General features: G+C 45.0%; 2 protein-coding genes across 10 annotated transcripts; one reads left to right on the top strand and one right to left on the bottom strand.

Annotated features, from left to right (window-relative positions):
* The first annotated feature begins 614 nt into the window (after positions 1-614).
* MMP23B (matrix metallopeptidase 23B) lies at positions 615-6682 on the top strand. Of its 2 annotated transcripts, none has more exons than XM_008503609.2 (8): positions 615-873; positions 2339-2463; positions 2788-2927; positions 4040-4207; positions 4332-4496; positions 4666-4776; positions 5144-5270; positions 5919-6682. In XM_008503609.2, exons 1-8 carry the CDS (start codon positions 703-705, stop codon positions 6091-6093), a joined length of 1182 nt encoding a protein of 393 aa, XP_008501831.1. In that variant the 5' UTR covers positions 615-702; the 3' UTR covers positions 6094-6682. The 2 variants fall into 2 exon arrangements, with proteins under 2 accessions (XP_008501831.1, XP_030319435.1); XM_030463575.1 differs by lacking the exon at positions 5919-6682 and adding an exon at positions 5654-5866 and having other exon boundaries at positions 616-873.
* Positions 6683-9073: 2391 nt separating this feature from the next.
* LOC103537337 (cyclin-dependent kinase 11B) lies at positions 9074-21995 on the bottom strand. Of its 8 annotated transcripts, none has more exons than XM_030463566.1 (20): positions 21942-21995; positions 21338-21476; positions 21081-21196; positions 20240-20364; positions 19799-19937; positions 19195-19325; positions 18117-18239; positions 16867-16965; positions 16649-16777; positions 15869-15934; positions 15169-15344; positions 14409-14499; positions 13601-13722; positions 13294-13399; positions 13049-13170; positions 12689-12796; positions 12149-12265; positions 11742-11890; positions 10242-10431; positions 9074-9425 (listed from the first exon to the last, which is right to left on the bottom strand). In XM_030463566.1, exons 2-20 carry the CDS (start codon positions 21446-21448, stop codon positions 9333-9335), a joined length of 2313 nt encoding a protein of 770 aa, XP_030319426.1. In that variant the 5' UTR covers positions 21449-21476; positions 21942-21995; the 3' UTR covers positions 9074-9332. The 8 variants fall into 8 exon arrangements, with proteins under 8 accessions (XP_030319426.1, XP_030319430.1, XP_030319429.1 ...); XM_030463570.1 differs by having other exon boundaries at positions 15169-15338; XM_030463569.1 differs by having other exon boundaries at positions 16867-16962.
* Positions 21996-23239: the final 1244 nt, after the last annotated feature.

The following is a 23239-nucleotide window of genomic DNA, read 5'->3' as shown; positions in this document are numbered from 1 at the left end:
TAAGGGAAAAAAAACAAATGAAAACAAATGGGAGTGTGATGCTGAATACTGGTGTTTCTCAGCATGCTAACCCCTTACCCCAAAGAAATCTGCAGGTCATCTGCAGAGTTTTGTGGGAGTTGATGTTGACTTTAATCTGAGTTTGTAAACTCCCTGCCTGCTCTCTCCCAGCATCTCATTCCTCACTCTGCAGACAAATGGCAGCTCCTCAGCCTTCAGCATCCCCTACAAAACATTCCAAGGGAGTGATGCTGGCTTCTGGATTCCCTTCTTCTGCCCCCTCCCCCAATTTTTTTTCATTACATAAAGCTGACAACTGCAGATTTGTCCCCTGTTGATTCTCCAGTCAGTTAAAGAAAAGAGTTCATGTCCATCCCAGCTTGTTTCACTTTGCTGCTTTTCCTCTGCCAGCCCAACTTTCAGCTGCAGTAACATGATGCTGCTTGGCAGAGGCTGAGAGAACCTTTGACACATTGGAAAGAGGCTTAATGTAAAGTCTACTTTTTCTTTTTTTTCCTTTTTTTTCTTTTTAATTTTTTTTTAGGGCTTTTTGAAACTTGGTGACTCTGCACCACTTTGGTAACTGCAAAGCTCTTTGCGACGGCTCCAAGTGCAACTGTGAGCAGAGGGACTGCCAATGCATTCTGTGGGGAGGATATCTTAGTGCCTCCCCTCTCCCTCTGAAACAAACTAAAGCACAACATGGATCCAATGGAGCAGCTCTCTGCAGACAGAAGGAAGAGCTTCCCCACAGCTGACCAGAAGAAGAGCAGTGGCTGGAGAACAGTTGTGGGGTTTTTATGCCTGTTCCCTGTGGGGGCTTTGCTGACCATTGCAGGGGATCCAGCTGGAGCTGCAGTGAAGAGAAGTCAGGTAGGGGCAAGGATCTCTTATTTAAATGCATGAAAAGGGATTGGGAACATCAAATACATGTGCACGGGTATTTATAGAAGATGGATAAATTCAGGAGGCAACCTAAACAATGTGTAAATAGCTTGTAAGGCAACAAGATCTGTCTGTGGTGTCTCAGTCCTTTTTGGCAGAGGGTCCTAACAGGACCCCTTATGCATCTAAGTAGAATCAGATGATTAGAGATGTGTATGCTGCTTGCTGACAGCCAAACACTGAGTGCAGAAAAGATTTGGGTTGTCTGCCCTCAGAGCTCCTGAGTAGCTCTGCTCTCTTAGCCCAGGATGATGTGGCATCCATGTATTCTGATTTCCTAGGAACTCCAGAGGGCTGGGCTCATGGGGTATGAGATCTGAACTGGGAATTAATGCTGGACCTACAGAAAATATTTAGCTGATATTAATTCTCTTTCTGCCCATTAAGCAAGACATTCAGGAGCAGACTGGGACTCACAGAAGCTGACTTTAAGTTTGGCTTTTAGCTCAAATTTAGCTTGTTATTTTATTAAAAAAACCCTTTTTTTTTTTTCCTTATTTGATACTAAGTCTCAGAGTTATGTTACTCTTTATGAAAGGGATGACTAGGAGTGAGAGAGGGGAATTATTTACCTTCATTTACTTTGAGTTGAATGGAGGTCTGACTGCTCAGGGTCAGTAATGTCCAGCAGGACCAATGTCTGCCTTTTACCTGTTGTGTCTGTGGCAGTTGTTGAGAGAGCCAAAGCCCCTCTGCTTGAGGAGCTTTCTGAGCCTTGGAGACCATAACCCACAGTGGAATCAGTGTCAGCCCTGCAGACTTCCAGAGAACTGTGTTGGGCCCCATTCTTTTACTTCCACTATTGAGGATTAAAAGGCTTTACAGTTTGAGTCAGGCCTGTCACAAAATCTGATGGTTTTTGCTGTGTGATGGCTTTAAATGCACTTCATGGTTTGCGGGGTGTTTCAGCTCCACAGTGCTGCTTTAGAAAGAGCTCTCTGCACAAAGCCTTGCCTGTTTTCCTCATTTGTCCAGAATTTCATTTTCTCCTCTGATGAGGCTGAAGAGCAATAGCAAAGTGAAAAGGAAAAGAAAACTTTCCAGGAAGAGCTGTGGCCCTGGCTGTGTCCAGCAGCCTGCTGAGCCCTCGTTTCTGCTCCATCTGCACTCTGAGAGCTGCATTTCCCTGGTCTGGAATTGTGCAGCAGCTGAAGGGATCCCACAGCCCTGATCCTCTGCTCCATGTCTGCTCTGAGCTGTGCCTCCTCCCAGAGCAGCCCCTTTCTTCTCTCTGGGTGTTGCTCAGCACTGATGGGCTGATACTCTGCTCCTGTCTCCTGGACAGTTGTGCTCTCCAGCCCCAGACCTGGTACTTTTTTCTTTTCTGTTTTCTTTTCTGTTCAGTCCTGTAGTCTAACCCATCTCTTTCAACCTCTTGTTTTGTCTTTTTAAGGAAGATGGAGCCAGTGCCTCTGCTTTGCACCATCCAGCTTTCCCACCTCAGCCTCCAGCCCGGAGGAAACGATACACCATCACCCCAGGGCACCTGAGATGGGACCACTTCAACTTGACATACAAGTAAGGATGTTAGGATAAAAAAACAGTTTTTTGAGAGAACCTTCTCTAAAATGTTGTGCTTGAGAAGGGACAAAAACTGCAGTCCAGAGCATGTGATGGTAAAGAATTCAGTACTGTTTGAGTCCCTGTGGGGACTGATATACTTATTAAATATTTTTAATGTTTATTAAATATTCTGGATATTCAGTATTAAATCCAGTTCAAGCTACTCCTGTTTTGAACCTATTGGGGTTAACAGAAGGACTTGAGAGTAGCCTTGAGAGCCTTCAGCTGAAGTCTGAGAAGGGCAGATCCTTTTCCTGAGGCTGTTGTGTCTTCCTGCAGAATCCTCTCCTTCCCAAGAAACCTCATCAGTGCCAGGGACACCCGCAGGGGCCTGGCAGCTGCCTTCAGAATGTGGAGTGAAGTGTCACCCTTCAGCTTCAGAGAAGTGCCACGCCACCTGGAGAGTGACTTGAAAATAGGTAACACCATGGGGGCAATGGGCTGAGGGGACTCCGCTGTGCCTCTTACCTCCACCAGGGATCTGTAGAGATTCAGGAGCCAGGAGATGGTCCCCGTGTGCTGTGTGGCTCAGCAGGGCCCTTTGGACAAGGACTGGGGAATCGTTTGCCTGTAGGCAGGTGGAGAAGCTGCTTTAGTTGCTGTAAGGAGGCATGAAATTCATAATTATCTGTGAATCTTGCAGCCCAGGAGCTCTGGGTATCTGACAAGAATTTAAGTCTCCAATCTGCCACAGGGACAGGATTATCCATGTTCTATAGCTGGGGAAACAAAAGGTGACATGACATATCCAAGGTCACACAGAGCCAAGAGCAGGTGATGGTTTCAGTCTCCCTTGTGTTGGTGCTGTTGAGGCACCTGCTTTTCTCCATCCTCTCTCCCTTCTGCCCATCCCTGGGCTGTAGCAACCTCCTGAGTTTCTCAGGCCTGCAGAGGTGTTAGTGCTGAGGTGTTTCCTGCTCCCTCCCCAACCTCAATGTAAATCCCTCCTGGGATGTGTGTCAGGATCCATTTCCTGAGCTCCCAGACAGAAGCAGCTTTCACAACGTGCTCTTTGCTCTGGTGCTTCACAGGAGGTGCCTGCCCTGCCACGTGGCAGCTGGGGGTGTCCCAGTCCCAGGGGGTCAGGGAACACTGGGATGCTCCTCTGGTGATAGCAAAAAGAGAGGGAGCAGCTCTGACTCCAGGGCTGTTTGTGTTTGAAAGGGAACAATTGCATCTGGGGGTTATCACCTCACTGTCCAACTTCTCTCTCAAAAAAATAAATCTTTCCATGTGCTGTTGCAAAAGGGTTCAGTGTTTCTTGCTGAAGAGACTCGTGTCCCCTGGAACCAGCTCTTAAATCCAGGGTCACCCTGGGGCTGAGCACAGTCTGTATCACACATCCATCCTTCCTGACAGACCCTTGGCATTTGTTTCTCTTTTTGTGGCTCTGTGGGTTGCAAACCATGTGGCATACCACACATTTTATTTTTTTTTCAGTAAACCACAAGTTTACAGATGTTTGTGTCCTGGATGGGCTCTGATAGACAAAATCTGCTGCTTTTTTTTGTTTGTTTGTTTTTAACCACAGGCTTCTACTCCATCAATCACACAGACTGCCTGGAGTCTCTCATCCATCACTGCTTTGATGGCACAACAGGGGAGCTTGCCCACGCCTTCTTCCCACCCAATGGGGAAATCCATTTTGATGACCACGAGTACTGGATCTTGGGCAACACCCGGTTCAGCTGGAAAAAAGGTAAGGTTGGGCTTCAGGGAACACATCATTACTGCCTGTAGGATTCAGATTGTTAGTCCTTGTGTTACACCAGGATTAGTGAATGTACTGGTGGCAATGCCAGCTGTTCCTGTGTCTCTTCCAGGTGTGTGGCTCACAGACCTGGTACACGTGGCTGCTCACGAAATTGGGCACGCGCTGGGACTGATGCACTCCCTGAACCCCAGTGCCCTCATGCACATCAATGCCACCCTGACTGGGAAGAAAACCATCTCCCAGGATGAGGTCTGGGGGATCCACAGGCTCTATGGTAAGGGAGGAGTGGGGCTCCAGCCCCCTCTCTGGGCAGAACATCTGCCTCAGGTGTCAGTCCCAGCTCTGCCACTGAACCAGGAGTGAGGTCTCGGGAGGTTTGCTTCTCAGGAGGAACACTCCCCCATCCCAGGCTCTCTGCTGCCCTGTGTCTCCTTCTGTTTCAGGCTGTAAAGACAGACTGTTGATGTGCCCCTCCTGGGCACAGAAGGGTTTCTGTGAGAAGCGCAGGAAGCTGATGCAGAAGCACTGTCCCTCCACCTGTGACTTCTGCTATGGTAGCTGACTTGTCTTCTGGGATTTTTTTGGGGGGTGGCAGAAAGAGGGGGTAAAAGTTAAGCAGTGATGACTACAGGGATAGCAGGATCTCAGTTACACATAGATTTGAAATCTTAATACATTCCACACATATTGGAAATCTTCATTCCATGTTTAGAAAATGGGGAAGTTGTTTTTTGTATCTGTCTCTGCCACAAAACTTTCCTTTCCTCACATCTCTATCCAGACACTGCTCTGTAGGAACCATTTTTAAATCAGCACTTGTCAGGTTCCTGAGCTGGTAATCTAATTCTCTGAAGGTGGTGTGGAAGGACTGAAGTTTGGTAATGAGATGCTAAGCTTTGCCATTTTCTCTCTGGTGGACAGAATTCCCATTTCCAACTGTGCCCCCTACTCTGCCCCCACCAAGGACAAAGACCAAGACAGTTTCTGAAGGCAGGAACGTCACCTTCCGCTGTGGGCAGAAGATAATTCATAAAAAAGGCAAAGTCTAGTAAGTGCTCTATCGTTTATTCCAGTCCTTTCAGAGACTTTGCAGCTTCCATACCCAAAAGGATGAGGAATAATGACAAAACAAGGTAAATAAGAATGCAGTTTTTCTTCTGGAGCAGGATACTGAGGTGGCACCCAGAGCAGAAGGGAGGGGTGGCTGGAGGTAAAAAACAGTTCATAGCCTGGCAGAGGATTTGTTCTGAGAGCAGAGCTATCAGCAAGCTGAATTGAAAAGTAATCCAATCCATGTGTATAGCACAAAGATAATAATAATTATTATCAAATCCAATTCTCTGGCCCATGTTCTGCAAAAAAAAGTCTTGCATGTACCCTTTCAGCTGGTGTTTGTTAGCTCTTACTAATGTATGTGTTATTTCTGGGTAGATCTAACCCAGAGAGAGAGAAGTCCATGAATTGGTTCAGACTGAGGACCCAAATTCCCAAGTTCCAGGAAGATTCATGTGCCTGAATTACTCAGGACAATTCCCAGTTAGCACTGCCACTGGCTACCTGAAATAGGGACTAAAACTGAACCTTGTCTGAAGTCCCATCTGTGCTGTGCACTCACTCAGCAAATCTTCTGCACATCCTGCCCTGGACTGGACAGATGGAGTTTAATTTCTATTTTTTTTTTTTCTTTTAATGACAGCTGGTATAAAGATAAGGAGCTTCTGGAATACTCATATCCTGGTTACTTATCCTTAAATGAAGATCACATGAGCATCATTGCAAATGCAATTAATGAAGGAACTTACACTTGTATAGTGAAGAAAAAAGAGAGAATCTTGACTACTTATTCCTGGAGAATCAGACTGAAGCACTAATGAGGGCCCTGGCATCAACACTTTGATCCCTGCTGGTTCTGTTTCAGGTTCAAAATGATTCTTTGGCATTTTATCTTTAACCTCCAGTAGTGCAACTGAACTGCTGCATCAGCTGCTTCCATGCCTTGGGCTAAAGAGACTCAGACTTGGTTACTGGAAAGCAAAACTTCCCAATTAGTTTTAGTGATAAAGAATTCATCACGTATGTGTTGTACAGAGAATTAAAAATGTTGGGTTTTTTTAAGAAAAGAAATGAGATTTTGCAGCTGAATGGTGTGGATCACCACTGCTGAACAAGAACCTAACTCTTCATCCAGCAAGGGGATAACAGCTTGCTGGCTGAGCTCTTGCAGGGGAGGCAGAGGTATGGTGGGAGGAAGTGCCCAGCTTGACGCTGGGTTCTACTCTCACTATTTAAGGTCGTGGTGCACAGCACTGGAAGTATCAAGACCTCATCTGTAAGGTCACAACAAACCTGTTCTAATTATTCCATTCCACATCTCCCCCTGTTCAAGTACCCACAGAGCAGCTTTTTCCCCCCCAGCTGCTTTCCTGTGGTTTTTGTTCCCAAGAGCCTCTTTACCTCCATCAGCAGCTCCTCATAACTTGTCCTGTAGACTTGACTCCTTTGGCAGGGATGAGGTCATTTCCATCATTGTAATTTCCAACATTTTCCTTCCTGTCACCCCAGTCATGAGGTACATGTGCTAGATCCAAGGGGAAAATAGCTTTAGGATGGTGACCTGAAGGCTGCTGGAAAAAGAAACCAGCAGCCAAAGGCAGCAGCCCCTGTGCTGGTGTTTGCCCTGTGTGCCAGGGACAGATGGCACAGCACAGCACTGCAGTGACAGAGCTGCTTTCTCTCTGTGATTTCAAGGCTCACTGCTCACCCAACAGGATCATCAGGAAACAAAACACTCAGTTTTCTGTAAAGAGGTCAAGAAAAAAAACCAAACCAAGCTCTTGCCCTGCACAGGCACATGACATGCCACAGCTCCCACCTGCTGCTGTGAGGATTGAAAACAGCTCCCTGATCCTCAGGTAAGCAACAAAACTCCCTTCCTCTGACATTACACTTTGAATTTATAAAAAAAAAATAGTCAGCCAACAGCAAAGTAACTACCTGCACTACAGCAATCCTGTGATCACACCACATACTTATGCCTAGGAACACCCATTTTGTTTTAAATGAGCTGTTTCTGCAAATTTTGCACACTGGCATCAGCTGTTCAAACAGACCTGATTTTAAACTACTTGGATGCTACAATACTGTCCTGCTGAAACAGACCTCAACATTTTTTTTCCTCTCTTCCTTGGCACAGCAGTGTCAGAGCTGCAGCTCTGTCCACTGAGCAGTGGCTGCTGCTCCAGTTCCAGAGCCAAGAGCTCTCTGCTGGGCAAGCACAGCTCCCAGCTCAGTTCTGCTCTGCCCTTTCACTTCTCACTGATTTATTTTGTATGATTAAATAAGATTTAGGATTTAGTTTTACCAGTTAGCTGAAAGTACAATACCTAAACACTTGTCTTTGCATGGACAACTGAGCTCAGGATCATAACAGGCAAGCACTCTATGAAAATTAATTAACATTCTATGAAAATCAGATAACTGAGACAAAGAGGAGCTGAACTGCAGTAACCAGCAATGCTGCATTACTCCAGGAGAGCTGGTATTTCCCTTCTACAAAAACAACTTCTGGAGTTACACATACCTCTCATAACCATATTAGATTTCCATTGCAATCCAATGTTAATTTTTCTTTATCCCAGCTGAGCTGAATAATCCTTTCTGTCAGGAACGTGGCTCTTCCAGTGCTGCCCACAGCAACACCACCAAGGAAGCCAGAGAGGAAATAATTCAGAGTGCAGGATGCTCAGCCCAGTCCTAATCCTTCAGAGCTGAGCACAGGCCATGGCACAACAGCTCCTGTCCTGAGCTCTTCTGGGGTGCAGCAATAAAACCCAACCTGCTTTACAAGAGGTTTTTCATCTCAGCTCTGAGGCAGCTTGCTAAGTGCACACATGCTGCAGGGAGCAGGGTAGGGTTAGAACTGGTTCTCTTCCAGTGCCAGGCAATCAATCAGGCTGAAAGAGAAAATAATTTTGCAATGCTTTACAGAAAAAATGAAACAATCAAACCACCCCCCACCCCATTGTCTTCACATTTCACCACACTGTTCATACATTCCAGTTCCAAGGCCTTTTCCAGAAAAAGCTCTTAAAATGCACTGAAATAGATGGAATGTTTATAATTTAAATTAAACCTTTTACTGGACTGGTGCCTGGTTCTGACTGCATGAATACCCCAGTATTTTCCAAGTCTTTCTGTTCCCAAGGACTGATGGCATTAGGAATGAGAGATCAGAAGGCTGTAACATTCCAACATTGAGTCCTCTGGTCTTGCATCCTAAGAGAAAGGACTGGAATATGGATTATACAAGCAGTAAAGCTAAGCTTTTTTTTTTCTTTAATAGAAAATGCACATATTTAAAAGAACTTTCTATAGAAAATAAAGTTTCAAGTCTCCATATTAAATCTTTTAAAGATATAAAACAATACTTCTTTTGCACCATTGTAAATGCATGTATAGAAGACAAACTGCACACAAAAATACTGAGAGCATCAAGCCCAACCCAGCCCAGCTCTCTCTCCAAAGCAGCAAAGGGAAAGAAACCTCAAAAGAATTTCAGGACTTTTTTTTCCCTGAATTATATTCAGACACATACAATTTACTTAAAATAAAAATGTTTGCCCATATGCTGTAATACTGTCAGCAGAAATTTGAGGGCAAACAGGGGGAATAAATTCTATCCTAGAAGACTTACAGCCATCAACATCCAAGCATGCTGCATGTGAAGAAATGAAATCCTTCACACTGTTAAACAATTAAAAATGTATTTTAATTCTACAAATTTACAAGGGAAAAAAAACCCAAACAAAATGAAGCCAACAACAAAAAAACAACACTAAAAAATAAACCAGAAACTGTTCCAGGATTGTACTTCAAGTTTTCCTGTGTCAAATTCTGCAGTGCTCCTTGGCTTGTCAGGGTAATTCCAGTCCTGCCCCGGAATGCTGCAGTTTCACTCCCCACCCAGCCAAGAGCCTTCAGATCTGGGATGACATTTGCCTTTTTCCCTGTGAAAACCATAAGGTCTCCCTGAAGTGAAGAACAGAACCGGGGCTCTCAAAAAATCCACTCCCATGACCAGTTCTTTTAATTTCCTCCTTTCATGATGAGTTTAGAACTTGAGGCTGAAACCAGGTCCTGCAGCAGATGCCCCCTGGTTTGTGGTGGTCAGATGGAAACCTGTGTCTTTCAGATCATCATCCCCCTGTGAAAAACAAACACAAGTCTTCTCTCTGTGCAGCTGGATTTACCTCCAACACAAAAGTCTAAACAGCAGCAAAATATTGCAAAGTATCTTTAGGCAATGAGAAACCAGTGTTTGGCTTAGTGGCATCATAGCTAAGGTCAGTGCAGTGTTATTTATGATCTTTAAACACTGCTGGTTCATAGCTTATCATTTCTAAAGGCTTCTCCAGTGTACTCCTGGTTTGTACAATTACTTTTGACTACACACGAAAGAAAAAAATAAATGTGTTAGCATGCTGTATAGGTAAATAGAAATTACACTTTTTCTCATGAAACACACTTCCCATACCCTCCTTCCCAATTTTTCTACCCTAAAAATCAAGGCTAGACACACTTTTAGGCTTCTTTATGTGTTACACTGGGCACAGGAACTGCACAGAGCCCTTTGGTGCTGTGCTGAGGCACAGAAATACAGTAAGTTGGTATGGTTTAGGCACCTGGGACTGTACCACGTGAAAAGGCAGCTCGTCCAGGCAGGTGTGTTCTTTCACAACAGGCAGCAGTCTCCACAGATCAAAAAAAGTAAAGCTGACCTTCATTCTAATTCTCCAGATATTGGGAAAAGGAGAGTGTTTTATCCACAAGGTATCTGTAACTTACCAGGCTTTACATTTTTCTAAAAAAAATCCACCTGCAGCTTTTGCAAGCTTAGCTGCAAGTGTGACAACACCAAAGTGTGATAAAACCAGGTTTCTGTGCAGAAATGAGGATTCTGTGAGTACAAGAGGAGCTGGACCTGCCCTTGGAGAAGCAGCTGTGGGGACTCTGTACTCACCAGCTGACTGTACCCCAGGCCTCCCTCGGGGGGCCGGGGGCTGGTGCCACGTTTTACCCTTTGCTGTTCACTTTTTGCTGGCCAGGTGGGAAACATGGAGGGGTCAATGGGAAGGGGAGTCTCACGGAAATACTCGTGCTTCAAACCATCTTCAGCAGTGATTCTCCTGGCTGGGTAGTAGGTCAAAAAGCTGAAAAGGGTTTGGGAAGAAAATGAGGTGGGGAAGAAGAGAGACAACGAAAAAAACTGAGCCTGAAAATTATAAATTCCTCAGAAATGGCATTTGGAATGTTCTGACTGTTCTGTTAATGTGTGCAGCATGGCTAGCTGGGTGTAGAGCACACTTCCTACACAAACCTGTAATTAATGGAACTTCAACTGGAACCGGGGATCAAAAGTGGCTTTTGTAGGGATCCGTTTACTGGAAAAGGCAGCTGAGATTGTATCAGCACACCACAAAAACACTGTAATATCCTGTGACCTGTACAGCTTGTGGCTGATTATTTTAAACAATACAGAAGCATATTTTACTGCACTGATCATCCTACCAGTGTTTGGCCCTGAGTATGTAAACACTTGTATGTCCAAGGTTTGTAGATGTCATGAGTTCCACTGACTTCAGTGTTTGTGCAAGTTCCAGACCCACATGAATCTGACACTGTTGTCATTCTTACCCAAAATAATGAGGACATCAGAGCCCTGTCATAACCAAAGCAATTAAGCAGACCACACTGATGTGAGATCCAGCTTTGTTATGACAAGTTGTGCCTCCTTCTGAACCATTAACTTCCAATAAATTATTCAGAACTCATTAAACATCCATTTAGCAGCATAATTCTTTAAAATTGGAAAGACTGAAAATCCTCTTCTTTTTAAAAAATTAGGTTTTTTAATAGAGACATGTTCTATGGAACATCTGAAACTCAATCATTTCCACTACTTTATGTCATGAAATTTAAAGGGAATACTTGGGGAGGGAGAGGAACAAGCATCTCTCTCAAGCCACTGCCAACCTTTTAAAGAAGAATGAATTGGAATTCAACCAGAATGCAGCAGTGCAGTTAATCAAAAAGACTGCCAAAATATCAGATGTGACAGAGCTCATTAAGTTTGAAAATGTAGGAAAATACCCCCCAAGATTGTTACTTTCCTGATTCTTTTGATATGCAATTGTAATTTGTTTTCCCAAGCTCCATCAGCAGGCTGCAGGACAGCTGACTCCCCACATCATTACCCCTGACATCAGTGAGGTAAAACCACCACACAGCATTGTTCTGATCCTCTGGGCTGTCAAGTGTGCAAGAACAATCCTGGGCTGAGGATTAACAGCTAAGAGCACAGGAGGCTGGAATGAGGCTGTGTGAGGAGCATCACAGCCTCCAGAGGCATCAGCACAGCTTGAGGAGGTTCAAGGTGCTGGAACACTGCTGGAACTGTGCTTCAGCACAGGCCCCTTTCCACCCTGCTGACCAAGGACACCTGAGCAGCTGCAGCACTTACTTGTTCATCAGGTCAAAGCCCTGGTCAGACAGGAGTGCCCCAAATCTCTTGCGGAGGTTGTTGTAGGGATACTCTGTGAATGTCATCTTCTTCACTGCTGGCAGCTCGTTGTAACCAGGCCAGATCTTCTCACTAGGAGTACCCAGATCCTGTAAATTAAAATATCTCCTTAATAAAATCATTCTTAAGAGGGCAACCCTTCTGCTTAGGAGTTGGGGAGTATCTAGAGAAAACAACACACAAATCATGATCTCTGCAAGCACTGCAAAACAAGAATCAGAGTACCAAGCCCTTTGTTAAGGCTGAATCCCTGACAATGACCATCAAGCACTTTTAATTTCTTGTTACTGTGATGTATCTGCCTCTAAAACCAGTCAGTTAGAATCCAAAGTTGTTAAAAACATTACCTTAAAAACTTTGTTGATCTGGTCAATTTCTGACTTGCCCGGGAACAGGGGTTTCTGTGTCAGGAGCTCCCCAAAGATGCAGCCCACTGACCACATGTCTATTGCTGTTGAATATTCCTGGAGAGAAGGAACAGAATACACCTTTCACTCAATTGTTTATTGTTTATTGTTGCTTTAGTTTGGGGGTTTGTTTGGTTGGGTTTTTTTTGAAGATTCAGCCTGAACAGAACACACACAATCATCCCAGTCCCCAAGGCATGAGTCTCAACTCTTTATTTATTTAAGATGAGTGTGAATTGTAACACCCAGACAGACAAATACTGCAGGATGAAACATGAAAGTCTCTGCACTGCTGCCTTTTTCAGTCACCTTTTTCAGACAGCACCCCAACTAGCAAAGCACCCCAACTTCCACCCTCAGCCCTTACTTCAGTAACACTGAAGATCTGTAATCTCTACCTCTAGGTCAATGTAAAGGATGTTATTCTAGTATTCTAAAATAAAACTATCCCAAAGAGTCCCAGAGCAAGGAGGAACTCACCTTAGCTCCCAGCAACAGCTCTGGAGCTCTGTACCAGAGGGTGACAACCACAGGGGTGTATGGCTTCAGGGGGGATCCATATTCTCTGGCTAACCCAAAATCTCCAACCTGTGTGCAGAACAACTGGTCACAACACTCCCAGCACTTTGCCAAGGGAAGCTCCATCTCCACCAGAAACTGTCCAAGCACTGCTCCAGTTTTACATCCTCTATTAAGCCTCACAACCTCTCACTCTTTGCAGCTTACATGAGTCCAAGACTAATGTAAAACACTCTGCCCTGCTCTTGACACAGCTGTACTGCAGTGCAGCAGAATTCTGCAGCTTTTTGGGAAGTGTGGGATATTTCATGCAGTTCTTACTTTTAAGATGCCTGAGTGGCTGAGAAGCAGGTTGGAAGTTTTCAGGTCTCTGTGAAGTATCCAGTTGTCATGAAGGTGCTTGACTCCTCGCAGTAACTGGATCATCAAGGTTTTCACTTCACCTGAAATGATAAAAAAGAAATTTAAGAGGAAAAAGCCCTACCTTCCAAGGCAAAACACATCACACAAAGCCACTGAGGTCTGTTTATTAGTTTTCCAGTTTGGGGAAAAACCCAAAACAGTACCTGGGAGAAACGGCTGCTTCATGGTTTCCATCAGGCTCTTGAGATCATGTTCTACATAGTTCATGACAATATAGATTTTATCCATATTACTGCCTACAACAATTTCCTAAAACACAAAAACAAACGACGGAAATTAAACAAAACAGCTCACTTTTGCAAAACATCAGACTATGTAGAGACAAGCACTGCTATTTGTCTGGGCAGCACACAACAGTTACAGAACAAGCTCCATGCTAACATTTTAATGAGGGATTTTAAAATCCAGGACACAATATGTGAAGAACAAAACAGGAGACTGTGGCCTTACTCTGACAGTGACAATATTGAGGTGTTGTGCTTTCAGAATAGTGTTTATTTCTCTCAGAGAAGTAATGGGAAAGCCTTCCTTTTCCTTTTCCATTTTCAGTCGTTTCAGAGCCACAATTTCATCTGCAAAGGAAACAGAAATATTAACTGTAGATTTCCCACCCTGTAGCCAATAATTAGTTATGTCACTGTGTTATTTGAAATAAAACCATTATTCAAGATGTTATTTTGAACCAAGAAGCTGAGTCAGCCTCACATTAGCAAAACAAAACCAAAAAACACCCAACCACCACAAGATTGCCAAGTTTAAAGAAATAAAAGACACTAAAGAATCCCAGGTGAGAGCCAAATGAACCAGTCCTATCTCGCTGTGCATTAACTTTTTCCAGGAAAATCCTGCAAATCCTGCATTGTGCACTGACTGCACAACAGCTGCTGCTGCTGGGGATTCTCAGCTCAGCAGCTGTGCTCACAGTGACGCCTGGTGGAACATTTACATCAAATCTTGGGAACTTCCAACCTGGTAACTACAGATCAAGCCCAAAAAACTGCCCTTGAGCCAGCCACTGAACTGTTAATTGTTCTGCACCATCCTGCTCAACAGAGAGATCACTTCTGACCTCAAAGAGCTGCAAGTGAAGCCCTTATGCCAAAGTCCACATCTTACTAAACAGCATAATTTATTCTTGATAAAAAACCCAATTTTTAGACATGATTTGCTCATCAATGAAAAATGTAGAGCCCTAATTTACATAAAACTGCAGCCCTGCATACCACCCAGAGAACAGCTGAGGAGCACTGATACTAACCAGTCTTCTTGTCTTTTGCTCTGTACACAACACCATATGTTCCTTCTTCAATCCTGTTCAAACACTGAAACTCCTCCACACTGCGACAACCCTGAAAAACCAGACACAGGGACAATATTTACTCCTCCAGCACCTGGGAAGGGTTGTGCCTGGGTTTTTTTTTAAGTAGATACAAAGTAAACTTCAGCAATTTGAGAGGAATAGTTAAAATTCAATAATATGGCTGTGTGGTGTAAGAAAGGTATCTTTGGGGCTTGTTTTTATTTGGATCTCTAAAGTAATACTGGACAGAGTGTGATTTAGTAGATTAAGTAAATGAATTCATTAACTCATTCACTTTGGGACAGAATAAACTGAAATTTCTGCCCCAATAGCAAAGGTGGCAACTCAAAATGTGATCCCTTTCACATTGTTCAATTAATAAAAATTTGCTTTCTCTTTGTATTTCTACATTTTGCTGTTGGCTCCAAGAGGAAACACCTGTCAGTTCCTATTCATGTTAACAGAACTCTTCTCACCAGTATCTACTGTCAGACAGAAACAGCAAGATACCAGAGTATCAAACATATTATTATATTTTTACCTACATCATCATTTTTGCTCTATGCACATTTTTCCCTTGTCACAGAGGCACAGCAGTATTTCACATATCAATGTGTACTTTGTGATGCTTTGTTCTGCCCATCCCCTCACACACAAATGTGTTTCTGGTATTAACAAAGCCTGTGACAGCCCCAAGCACCCCTGAAGTGATCCTTACCTGAAGAGCAGGAAGATACTTGGGGAGCTCCTGTTTCAGTTCAATGGGTGAGGAGACTGGGGAGTCAGGAATGTAATCCCCTTCTGTCATGGCATTGGAGTGAGGGGTGCCCTCCCCCACCTCCTCCTCTTCCACTTCACTTCCTGCTGAATCCCGGTCAAACCTTGACTCTGGAACTTTAAAAGTCAGAATCAGTGGTGGAAAGAGGGAGCTCCTTGGCTCAAATCATTTCAGCTTTAGACAGAAGCCCAAATTTCTCCTCTTTGCAGAGATGATGCTTTCAAGAAACGTTTTACAGTCAAGTACATACAATCTGCAGAGCTAAACACAGCATGTCAGAAATAGGTATCTATCTTCACACTAACAGAATCTGAGAGAGAAAACTGACCCAGTGGATCCTGTTCTAATTGCAAATTCAGGATGAGAAGAGAGGTCAAGAGACCCAAAATGAAAAAGGAGGAGCATTAGCTCATTAGGCAAGATTTCATTTCCTTTAAACAGAGACCAGGGAACAGATTTCACAGAATTTCCGATTCCGACATGAAAACAGCCCCCAAAAGTGAAACATTCAAAGCTTTAACACAGTGCCAAAACTGCAACAAGTAGGAAATTTAAAATCTTTTCACATATTTGTTGAAATAGATTCAGAAGGGTGGAAAGATCCAAACACTGCTTTAGATATTCAGTATTTGCATTATACCAACTGGGATGTGGTTTCCATTCTCCTGTTCCTCCTCTTCACTCATTTCTTCCTCGCTCACCTCTTCTGCAAAACACAAATCAAATCATGTTCAACACAACCCCCTCACCAGCTCTGTTATTTCTTTCTGATGGCTACTGAAATGCTTTTCTAACTGGCCAGGCCTCCTTCACCACTACCTGTCCTGTCCTGTCCTTCCCTCAGCTCAGAACAGCACCCGCAGCTTCCAACATGCAATACAATCCTTACCAACTTCTGGGAATTCAGGGATGGGGGAAGTGAATAAATTAGGTCAGGAAATTTATGGATATTTACTTATGAACTGTAATTGATTTTAAAGCAAAAATTCCCAGCCACTGGAGCACAGCTTTGTGCCTTTTCCTCACTAATTACTGACATGAACAGCTCTAGGCAGATCTTTTTTACAGAATTATTTTTTATTATCTTCATGTATTTGTACTGGCATGAAAAAAAATCTGAAATGTGCAACTGAAAATAATTCAAACTATCAAATTACTTAAACTGATTGCCTTAGACCATTTAAGAAGACAAAAATGGCTTTCCATTTTCTAATTCTTAGAAAAGGAATTGGCATTCTTTCTATATAAAAGGACAGACTGAGACTTCTACTTGGTTTTTTTGTTTTTAGTTATCCTGAGCTGCAAGGTCTCAGTCTATCTCAGATTAGGAGACAATAAAAGTGTTCAGAAAAAAACATACAGAATACAAAAAAACTCCTAACAGGCCATTCTAGGACCTGCTTTATGTTATGTTACTTACCAGCTGACTGCTCAGACACTTCCTCAGAATTGCTTCCTGTCTCCTCCTCCTCTTCCTCTTCTTCTCCCTCTTCCTCAGAACCTTCACTGCTTGACTCTTCCTCCTCTTCTTCTGAGCCTGACCCAGATTCTGTTCAGGAATAATCAAATATATAATTAAGCAGGCACACACTAACAACTGTTGCCAGAAATTACATCTACTACATTGCATGTAATCACCTGAAGAAGACTCAGCTGAGCTGGTTTTTCTCTCACTGTCACTGACATCTTGCAAGTCTGAAAGAGGATCTCTCTCTTCTGGCTTCTCTTCTTTTACTGCTGAGACCACAAAAGTTAAAAACAGGGTAAAAACACTTCAACTTCCTAGACTGAATACACAGAGAACTGCTTTCCTTCCTCTGACTGTTCACTTGGTACTGAGCACTCTTACTGGAAGCACACAACACTAAAAAAAAATTAAATATCACATTCTGCTCAAAAGACAAACAGCTTTTCTAAATTGCAGTGGCACAGGATTGACAGCAAAGTTTGTGGAATAGTGACCTCTTTTTAAAACATGATAAATGCCTAAAGCTCCTCCAAGATGTAATAACAAAAACAATCAAAAAAAAAAAAAAAAAAGTAACATGGTCACAAGGATCACAACACAGGCTCACTAATGTGTGCACACACAGCACTCACTACCAGTGCACACTGTTCTGCTGCACCCCCAGGAAACAGCAGGTGCAAATCATCTACAGAATTAGGCAGGAACTTTCAAGGATCTCCTGCCTCCCCCCACCTGGAGTTTCAGCTGTTTCCACTCTGCCATCAGCTTACTGGAATCAGTCACAGTTATTTTACAGCTGCACACACTAACAAGGCAGACACAACACTTTGCTTCTTTAACCAAAGACACTTCTTTGTTAATTGTGCAAGTTCTCCATGCACAATTCTACTTTCTGGGCACAGGAAGGACCATTTTCTGCCTCAAAAAACAAATTTCACCATCTAGACAGAATTCTGCCTTAAGTACTTTCTCCTGTGAGATTGCAGTACCAGTGATGCTCACGCTATACTGATCCCTGTGAGGCAGATGTTACAGTAGCTCATTTCCTCACAACAGATCCAGATGGAGTTAGTGTTAATAATTCCTTTTTCAACCACAAGAGAATTAAACTACAAAATTTTAAAAATTCAGTCAGCTGCTTCTATCATCATGGAATGAAGTAACTCACTTGGACTCTTTTCAAATGACTACTCCTTCTACTAAAAAGGAAGGATTTGTTGAATTTGTGACTTGCACAATTACCTGCAAACCCAGCACTGCTTCAGCAAACAGCACAAGTGATATGTTCATGAGTATTCCAGAGCTAGGCCACCACAGCTGTCATGGCCAATACTTTCAAGAGAGTACCAAGCATAAATGCTATCCCAGAACAGCTCCTCCTGGCCCCAAGGCAAAGAGAGTGTAAGGTGGGAAATGCTACCTGGTTTCCTGCTCTCTCCTTGCTCAAGTTTCTCTCTCTGCTGTCGTAATGGGCTGCGACTCCAGGGTCTCATTTTTACTTTGTCTCCATATTCTTCCCTCACTGTTCTATGGTGTGCAGAAACTAGTGAAAACAAAACCAAAGAAATTGTTACATCTCCCTGATGAGCAGAATCCTGCCTGCCACAACCACCTGCTCTGCAGGCTTTTCATTTCTTCTTCCCAGCTGCAGGGTAGTGGGGAGGTGTGGAAGTGGAACCTATCTACAGCTGAGAGCATTAAAGGAGCAGGGTTTGCCTCAATGAACACCAGTCTGTACTGCTTGGAGAGAGGAGCTGCCATGCTGAGGAAACAGGAGCAAAATGCCCAACACACCACACAGTAACACCCCAAGAAATGGACAGAGCAGGGAAATATATACAAGAATAAAAACAGCTAAGGGTTAGAAGGAGCTGAGAGAACATTTAGAAGAATAAAAATAACAAAAATGAAAAGCTGAATAGATTGAGCAATATCGGTGTAAATACCAAATGCAAAAAGGAGCTTTTTGGGATGAACCAAACTAAAAACAGCCATAAATCTGGCTGCTTCTGCTACTCTTGAACAACCTCTGATTTTTGCCCCTCAAAATTGGGACGAAGAGAGATCTTTTAACCAAAAATTACCTCAACTGCAATTTATTTCCCCAAGTCCTCAAAACACTTTGAGACTTCCAACTCTATAAAACTGAGTTAGACTCAGCCAAAGAGTTCAGAGGTGACTGGGATGCTGACAGCTACAGACACACCCACAGAGACAACAGCAATTACATACACCTGGTTTCTGTAGGTGAACAGACTGATGGAGAGAGGCAAAGACACGTGCTGACTCGTCATGATGCTGTGATATTTTGTTTTATTTCCCCTCTTGTAATTAAACAGATTTCTTTCCTTCCCACCACCACCACACTCAAGACACCCTTAATCAAAGTCTTTAAAATTTCTGGCCCTGATCTAGGTAAGGAATTCTTTCTATACCTCCATTTCATAGAAATGTGACCAGAGAGAGAGCCCAGAGCAGCATTTCCAGAGGACAGTTACCATCTCTCCTGGCCTCCCGCTCCTTGCGCCGCTCCTCCGCGCGCCTTTCCCGCTCTTTTTGCTCCCTTTGTTCCTTCTGCTGCTCTCGGATTTTCCTCTCTCGTTCCCGCTCCAGCTGCTCCAGACGGTCTCTAGAAAATCATTGGTTTTGGTTAGGTCCTGACAGAGGCAGCTCAGGAAGGAAAGCTGTCTGCACATCAGTCAGAAACAGACATAACTTTGAGCTGCCTCACAGACAAGGACCCCGTGCCCCAAACACAGGAGCTTCTGCGTCCTTGTCAGGGTTTGAACAGGAAGGAAACAAGTTCAGTGAACAAATCCCATGATACCAGACAAAACTGGCTTGACATTTTTCTTCCATTATAGTAAAACTAGCAATAATTTCACCTAGAAATATCTGTTGCCAAGAAGTCACTTACGAAGGCAATCAGAGAACACCTTTTCATCACACAACACATTCCCAGGAATGTGGTGCTGGCAGCAGACCTTGAAAACCTTTTGCTCTGAATTTCTTTTTGTCATTTCAGACCAATGAGAGGTTAGAGACAGACAGAGAGGAGGAAGGTGTCCACTCTCTGCTGGTTTGTCCCAGGGATGGATGTACCTCTCCCTCCTGGAATGCTCCCTTGCCATTTCTCTCCGTTTCTGCCTCTCCCACTCTCTCCGGGCTTTGTCCTGCTCCTCCCTGTGCCTCTTCCTGCGCTCGTGTTCCCGTTCCTTCTCCTTCACTCTGGCATGTTTCCCTAAAGAACAGAAATCAGGGTTGCAGTGCTACTGCTTGAGATAAAAAAAGCAAAGCTGGAAAGGGTGAAACTCACTACTTTTCATGTTCTCTGTTATATTCTTAATGAAAACACTCCTGATCTGACAGGCTGTTGGAAAACTGAAGGATTTAAGGTCCTGCAGAAGTGCTTGTGTTCAGAACAGAAAGTGAGCGACAGGACTACAACAAGAATGGCTCTAGCAAGGACATTTTTTAGTTTGTATCTCCTGTTCCTTGCCCTCCACGCTGCCCCTGGGGAGCTCCCAGAGGTGCAGCACCAACCTTCAGCTGAATGGCTGCGGTGCCTGCGCTTCTCTTTCCTCTTCTCATCTTTCCTGTGATGGGTTTTCTCCTTCCGTGACATTTGCTGTGGTGGTTTTATAGCCAAAGAATCATCTTCTTCTCCTCTAAAACACAAGACAAATCAATAAGCTCAGGAGCAGACTGTCTGTTATTTCCTCTTTTCTGCAGCTGGGAATGAAAGCATTTCCTCCCATTTTATTAATTCATAATTAAGCTCATTAGAGCAGCAGCCCTGCCCTGAGGCACTGACAGGGTGTCACAGAGCAGCCATCAACAGCTGGGTGATGTTGGTACACAGGCAAACTGGGGATGAAAGGAACTCTGCACCTTAAACAGGAAAGGAAAGGGGGAAAAGGAAAGGGGGAAAAGGAAAGGGGGAAAAGGAAAGGGGGAAAAGGAAAGGGGGAAAAGGAAAGGGGGAAAAGGAAAGGAAAGGGGGAAAAGGAAGGGGGGAAAAGGAAAGGGGGAAAAGGAAGGGGGGAAAAGGAAGGGGGGAAAGGGAAGGGGGGAAAAGGAAGGGGGGAAAAGGAAGGGGGGAAAAGAAAGGGGGAAAAGGAAAGGGGGAAAAGGAAAGGGGGAAAAGGAAAGGAAAGGAATAGGAAATATTACCAGGCAGTACCCCAGCTGGATGACAATAATTGTTGAGCCCTACTCAGCACCTCAATGAACACCCCCTGGCATGGTCTGTGAACAGGAGGCAAAGCCAGAGACCTGCATGCCAGGGAAGTGGCTATTTACCCCTTCAAATGTTTTTAAACTCTTTTATCAGGTTCCTGGCAGTAACTCTGAGGAGGTAACACCATGCCTTGCTGCTCCTCACCTGTCTTCCATGGAGTCTTCCCTCCTGTATGGGGAGTTCCTGATGGTTATTTCCATGCGATGGTCCCTCAGCTCCCCCTCCTCCAGGGAATCCCGTTTGGAATCCCTGTCATCTGACTGGGGCAGCAGGGCAAAAACAAAATGCAATTGAGTTTGATGTCACAAAACATAAACCAGCATTCAAGTGTCCATTCCTGGCTCATCCCCAGCTGGGCACCCCAGTGAAGCAGACTGACTCCTGAAGCAGGAGCAACTTACATTTTTCATACGTTTTATCTCTGCCTTCTCTTCTTGCTCCTTCCTGCGTTTTTTTTCTTGAAGAATTTCATCTAAAGTTTTCACTTTCCAAGAATCCTTTTCATCACCCATTTGTTTAAAAAAAAACAACAACCAACTTCTGAAAAAGAACACGATGTTAATGAAACCTCCAGCGGGTCCAGCAGAGCTGTGTTTGTTACCCTGACGTTCCTGGCACACCAACCACAGACTCACCACCCGCACGGAAAGTCCGGTCGGACCCGACTCGTGCTGACCCAGAAAGGCACGATTTACACCCAAAACCACACCGAGCACACAGGGCCTGTGAGCAGGCTCTGGGGTGTCACCGCTGAGGAAGACGCCGAGACACACCGGTACCGGAGCGGTACCGACACCCGCCGCTGCCTGGGCACCACCGCGGCCTCCAGACCCCCCTCAGCCTCGCTGCCCCCAGCCCGCAGTTCCGCACCCGCTCTCCCCTCAGACACCGCCTTCCCCCGGGCCCTCCCCTCCCCGTTCACCCACACCCCAAGCCCCGCGGTTCCTCCGCAGCCAACGGGCGGAACGGGCGGGCCGGGTTCGGGCCCGGTTCGGGCCCACTCACCGCCGCCGCTACCGGAGACTGAGAGAGCAGCGCGAGACACAGGCGACACTTCCGGCCGCCGCTGATGACGTCAGGAGGGGCGGGGAGAAAACAACATCGGGGCCCGAAAAATAAAGAATAAAATAAAGAATAAAATAAAGAGTAAAAGATCCCCGCAACCGCACTGCTAATGAGGAACATTAATTGGGAGCTGAGCCCGGCGCCGAGGTGAAGCACCGCACCGGGTTGTGACGTCATCACACACCACAGGTGACGCAATCATCATCCCTCCGCCGCTGTGTGACGTCATTTTACACTCACGTCAACATTGCAAGCACGGGATCCCGGCAGGCTCCAGTGAGGGCTCCTGCCCCTCCTGGGAGTCACACCCAGGGGGAGCTCCTGTCCCCATAGCGAACCCCAAAGAGCCCGCAGAGCTCCTCTGGGTGTGGCTGTGAGAAACGGGCTGAAAAACCCCAGAATGTGGCAAGAGGGAACTTTCCAGAAGAAAATGAACACCACAGGGAATTCCTAACCCGGGACAAAACGGTTCTGGTTTGCCCAAGAGGAACAGCAGCAAAGAAGTGTTGTGTGTGAGAGGGAAGGAAGGGTCTCAGAGCAGAGGGTTGGTTTGTTCAATAAAGAGCAGAGAGGGGCAGAGGGCAAGGAGAGGGCAGAGCACGGGGTCAGCACTGGGGGAACAACCCCAGGAAAACAGGACCCTGGTGCTGGCACACACGAGGTGGGGCTGAGCCAGGTGTCAGACATCCTGAGCTCTGGGGCCACTCGAGGTTTCCTCCAGCAACAGAAAAACCATCTGGCTGCACAAATGTATCTGAGATCCCTGGTGAAGGGGCTGGGATGGGAACAGAGCCTGGCAGGCTGACAGACACTTGGATTCCTGTCCTCCAGCAAGGACAGAACTGATGCAAACTGGAGTTTGCTGCCTGCCAAGGACACTGTGGGTTTGGAAAGCAGAACTACAGAGAAAAAAACAAACAGAAAAAGAGCTCCACCCCCAGATCACTTTATACAAAAGTGGCAGGAGTACAAGGGAACACAAAACCATAAACATCCCTTGCACAGTGGTGAATAAACCTGACATTTCCTCCTGCTCACACCCACAGGGAACACGGGCAGCCATCAGGTGCAGGGATGTGACCTGACATCAGCACCAGCCAAAACCAACACAACTGACACAAAAAACCAGCTTTTCCAAGGGCCTCTCTTGAACACAGGTTTGCTCTGCACAGAGCAGCTCCCCAGGCTACCAGAACACCTCCCTGGACACCAACACCAGAGCTTACAGTCTGCAGGAA

The sequence above is a fragment of the Calypte anna genome, chromosome 21 (genome assembly GCF_003957555.1).
Source record: "Calypte anna isolate BGI_N300 chromosome 21, bCalAnn1_v1.p, whole genome shotgun sequence".
NCBI lineage: Eukaryota > Metazoa > Chordata > Aves > Apodiformes > Trochilidae > Calypte > Calypte anna.
The sequence above is the reverse complement of the archived record's forward strand: the minus strand, read 5'-3'. Positions and strand labels throughout refer to the sequence as shown.

Bases quoted from the DNA above. Each gene is read 5' to 3' on its own strand.
- LOC103537337 (XM_030463566.1), bottom strand. From the start codon at position 21,448: ATGGGTGATGAAAAGGATTCTTGGAAAGTGAAAACTTTAGATGAAATT. The intron at 12,797-13,048 runs GTAAGAACTGCA...TTCTGCACACAG, and splicing joins GCCACTCAGGCATCTTAAAA to GTTGGAGATTTTGGGTTAGC. The intron at 9,426-10,241 runs GTGAGTACAGAG...TGTTTTTCACAG, and splicing joins GCCTGGGGTACAGTCAGCTG to GGGGATGATGATCTGAAAGA.
- MMP23B (XM_008503609.2), top strand. From the start codon at position 703: ATGGATCCAATGGAGCAGCTCTCTGCAGACAGAAGGAAGAGCTTCCCC. The intron at 4,208-4,331 runs GTAAGGTTGGGC...TGTCTCTTCCAG, and splicing joins CCGGTTCAGCTGGAAAAAAG to GTGTGTGGCTCACAGACCTG. The intron at 5,271-5,918 runs GTAAGTGCTCTA...TTTTAATGACAG, and splicing joins CATAAAAAAGGCAAAGTCTA to CTGGTATAAAGATAAGGAGC.